General features: G+C 37.8%; 1 protein-coding gene across 1 annotated transcript; it reads left to right on the top strand.

Annotated features, from left to right (window-relative positions):
- Positions 1 to 1,740: 1,740 nt before the first annotated feature.
- LOC307201612 (vomeronasal type-2 receptor 26-like) lies at positions 1,741 to 4,592 on the top strand (the record flags this gene model as incomplete). The annotated part of the gene is made up of 3 exons (XM_079950891.1): positions 1,741 to 2,054; positions 2,426 to 2,552; positions 3,691 to 4,592. The coding sequence occupies exon 3, from the start codon at positions 3,693 to 3,695 to the stop codon at positions 4,590 to 4,592; it is 900 nt and encodes a 299-aa protein (XP_079807017.1). The 5' UTR covers positions 1,741 to 2,054; positions 2,426 to 2,552; positions 3,691 to 3,692.
- Positions 4,593 to 4,805: the final 213 nt, after the last annotated feature.

Below are 4,805 nucleotides of genomic sequence, written 5' to 3' on the forward strand. Positions count from 1 at the left end.
AGGTCTGCCACTGAATTTGATGAAATTCTTGAAGGTGGATTAAAAATACATAAAGAACTTCTGAATCGTACAACCAGTGTGGTTGTGTTTTATGGTGACTCTTATTCAATGATGATTTTGAGATGGATTCCATATTTTGCAGAACATCCACCAAGTCTACCAAAAGGTATAGTGTGGATAACAACAGCTGCAATGGAGCTCACTTCACTGCTCTATCAAAAGAATTTGGACACAGAAATATTCCATGGTGTCCTATCCTTCACAATCCATTCCAATGATCTACCAGCATTCAAAGCATTTGTTGAGAGCCAAAATCCTTTAAGCACAAAAGGAGATGGTTTCATCAGAGACTTCTGGCAACAGGCCTTTGACTGTGTATTCTCTGATCCAAATATGGAAGATGTGATGGGGAATATTTGTACTGGGGAGGAGAAACTAGAGAGTCTTCCTGCTCCATTCTTTGAGATGAGCATGAATGGCCACAGCTACAGCATCTACAATGCTGTCTGTGCTGTAGCCCATGCTTTGCATTACATGTCTTCAACTAGATTCAAATATCAAGTAATGGAAAAAAGAGGTAGATGGAAGTACCAGAATCAACAGTTGTGGCAGGTAACATGCTCAACATTATCAAGAGGCAGAGCACCATAAATGTACTACAATAGTCCTTAATTTGTGTCCTTAATGTGTCCCCAATTCCTTCCCATCCTCAGGTATATAATATATATCACTTTAATAACTCTTCTTCCTTTCCGCCCTTAAATTTCTGGATGGTTTCCAAATTACTGTTTGATTTTCTCAACTCGCCAAGTCCACCCAACTGGTCATGCCCTCCAGATGTTGTTTGACTACAATTCCCATCATCCCAGAACTCTTACTAAATTGACTGGGGTTAATGGCAGTTTAAGTGAAAGTCCTGCTCCATATTTTGTAATAGGTAGAAATTCTGTTATGAATTTGGTGGATCTAATTCATTCTGTTAAATTAAGAGCCAGTGTGGTGTAGTCGTAATCTGGTGACCAGGTTCGCGTCTCTGCTCCTTCACATGCAGCTGCTGGGTGACTTTGGGCTTGTCACACTTCTTTGAAGTCTCTCAGCCCCACTCACCTCACAGAGTGTTTGTTGTGGGGGAGAAAGGGAAAGGAGAATGTTAGCCACTTTGAGACTCCTTCGGGTAGTGATAAAGCGGGATATCAAATGCAAACTCTTCTTCTTAATGAGCCTGAACCAGGCCTTCTGGGAGTAGATCTACATGAATATGTATGGCCCTTGAAGTCACATATTTTATTTAAAAATAATAATACATAGAAACAGAAGTTTCAGAAACTTCAGAAACATGCTTTAAAGTCAATTTATAAGAACTCTCCCTGCCCTCTTCATTACCATCTTTATTAAAATTTACTACCCTTGGTATAGGTTTCTATATGTTCATCTTATATTTTTTTGCTGTATTTTTGATGCTACCTTCCAAGTGGGTGCATATACATTAATGGTTAGGCAGTTGAATCACATTTTTATTTATTTTTTAAAAAATACATTCTGGTGTCAGAAGTCGGCTCTGACTGCGTCAACCCAAACTAAAATGGTGTTAACCTTATTGACTATTGAAACATTAACCGTGTTTCAACACTCTGAAAATTATAGAAACCAAACCTTCAGAACCTAACGTGCTTAAAGTCAATTTATTAGAATTTCTACCTCCTTTTCTGAATTACAAAGAGTGAGCTTCTTTATCATGAATACTTTCTCACTCAGAAACCATAAACAAGGTATGACTTTACTATCAACGATCCAACTGCAGCCTTTTCTCAACTCTTCCCTTTTTCTCTTCAAACCAGCTACATAATTTTCTCAGACGTGTCTCTTTTAACAACAGTGGTGGGGACAAGATTTCCTTTGATGAGAATGGAGAGTTAGTGGCTGGATTTGATGTGATCAACTGGATTGTTTCCTCAAACCAATCATTTCATAGAGTGAAGGTTGGGAATGTTGATCCCAACCAACAGTTGACCATCAATGGGGATGCCATAACTTGGCCCAGCCATTTTAACCAGGTAAGTCTCAATGGTCTGGTTTGTAACTTTTTAGAAAATAGAAAAACTACAATGGATGGATGGATGGATGGCAAAGATATTCCTATCTATATTAATTGAGAAGTTGTTTTGGGGAAGTATAAAAAGCAAAACTCTATATCTTGCCTGTTTTGTGTATGCATGAAATCAGAATCTACGCCATTACCAGGCTCCATCCTTTCTTAAAGATGGTTTCTTAGCAGTCTGATCTACTATAATTATCATGTTGATTAGCAAAATTAGTGAAACATTACTGAAAGAAAGCATCACTTAAGAACACCTAAAAGATGCCTTATATGTTCTAATCTCAAAATTCTCAAAATTATTATTCTGGGTTCTCATGTTTGGATTAGTCTCAGCCTCTTTCCTTATGTACTGAGCGGTGCCATCCCGGAACTAGGAAAAGAGTGAAAGATGGGGAGCCATTTTGCTGTTATGATTGCATCCCATGTCCAGAAGGGAAGATTTCGGCTCAGGAAGGTGAGTATTCTGCACAAACTGTACAGTTTAAAAGTGAATGGCTTTAGCTGGAATTCACAGGAATGTGCCTACGAATTAACGACTATATACCAGGTTTAGCATGTGATTGAAATGTTTATTAAGCCTGTAGGGAGTTGCTGAAGAAGAAACTGGTTTGTGTCTGTAATTATTTGCCTCAGAGTCCCTGTCACAGAAATATTTTGGGTATTAAGTACAGTGGCTTTTGTACAGTAGCTAGATAATGAGTAGTACTAGTAACAGTTTGTCAAAGAAGATAACTTCCAAATGTATGATCAAGCTTCAAACAAACAAACAAACACACACAGAGAGAGAGAGAGAGAGAGAGAGAGAGATCAAAAATGATTTTCTGACTTATCATCAATGGCAATAAGCCTGAAAGAAAAAGTTTTAGGAATGAACTTAACTTGGTCCAGTCTTTGAAGAGTGTTTAGATCCTTCAATTGTTGCAAAAGCAGGAGACCGATTCTTTATGATAGGTAGACTCCACAATCTATCCATCTGACACAACACACACTGATACAGATACATTTACGTGATAAAAATGGAAATTTACAGAGATAGGAATTAATGAAAAATTAAGAGAATACATGACCAACCTAAATAGAACAGCACAGACAAAAATAATTAAAAATTAAAAAAAATAAAGTTTAGAGTTTTTGCTCTATATTTTTATCTATTAACAGGGATTGCAACTTTTTGTTCCAGGAGAAGACTTTCAAAATTACTATGCTTTGCATTTTAATAAAATGAAAATAATATCTATCTAGTTTAGAAGTTAAAATGTGAGGTTTTTATCTGTTACACCAAGGTTTAAAAATCCTTCCAACACTACACAAAATAGCCATAACTCCTAGCCTTATTATAGAATACAGATTATAGTATTCTAACACACAATGTTCCTCACAGATGTCGGTTAAAACTCCACACACACTACTTAATAGGGCTTTCACCAGACAAGACAGGAAAAATTCATAATCAAATTTAATATGTTGTTCATTAGAATACAAAAACCATTGCATATTAAATAATAACAATTAAAACATAGTTCAGATAAACATAATTTCTACAGAATATATGTTCACTCTCCCTGTTTAATACCAAATATTTTCTTTTTCAGACATGAATGAGTGTAATATATGCTCAGAAGAAAAATGTCCAAATAGTAATCAGGATATGTGTATTCCCAAGGAAATAACCTTTTTATCGTATGAAGAACCTCTGGGCACCAGTTTAGCCTGCAGTGCTTTTGCTTTTTCCTTCATCACAGCTTTGGTTCTGGGAACATTTTTGAAGCACCACAGCACACCCATTGTCAAAGCCAACAATCGGGACCTCACCTACACTCTCCTCGTTGCCCTTCTCTTCTGCTTCCTTTGTGCATTGTTATTCATGGGAAAGCCTGAGAAGGTGACATGCCTCTTCCGACAAACTGCTTTTGGCACCATCTTTTCAGTGGCTGTTTCTTGCGTGTTGGCAAAAACCATGACAGTGGTTTTGGCTTTCATGGCCACCAAGCCAGGATCCAAGATGAGGAAGTGGGTGGGGAAGAGACTGTCTATTGCCATTGTGGTTTCCTGTTCTTTTATTCAAGGAGGCATCTGTACTGTGTGGTTAGCATCCTCCCCCCCATTCCCAGATGTTGACATGAACTCAATGGTTCAAGAAATTGTACTGGAATGCAATGAGGGATCCGTGACTATGTTTTACTGTGTCCTGGGCTACATGGGCTTCCTGGCTCTTGTCAGCTTCACTGTGGCTTTCCTTGCCAGGAAGTTACCTGACAGTTTCAATGAAGCCAAGTTTATCACTTTCAGCATGTTGGTCTTTTGCAGTGTTTGGCTGTCCTTTATTCCCTCCTACCTCAGTACCAGGGGGAAATACATGGTTGCAGTGGAGATCTTTTCTATCTTAGCCTCTGGTGCTGGACTCCTGGGATTCATCTTTGCCCCCAAATGCTATATTATTGCGTTGCGGCCTGAACTAAATAACAGGGAACATCTAATAAGAAATAAGACCTAAGGAATCTGAGTGCCTTCAATGTACTTTATTTTGCTTGTTTATTAGTTTTTTTTTATTTCTAAAAAATGTTGAACTATATAATTTTTCCCATAGCCTCCCAGATTCTCTGAACATTTAAATTTTATTTGGAGAATTTAATTAAGATTTTGCAGCCAAAAAGGGAGGGGGGAATATATGTATCCTGCCCCTACATTTATTGTTCAGGCAACTCCC

Source organism: Podarcis cretensis (assembly GCF_951804945.1).
Source record: "Podarcis cretensis genome assembly, chromosome: 13".
In the NCBI taxonomy this organism is placed as follows: domain Eukaryota; kingdom Metazoa; phylum Chordata; class Lepidosauria; order Squamata; family Lacertidae; genus Podarcis; species Podarcis cretensis.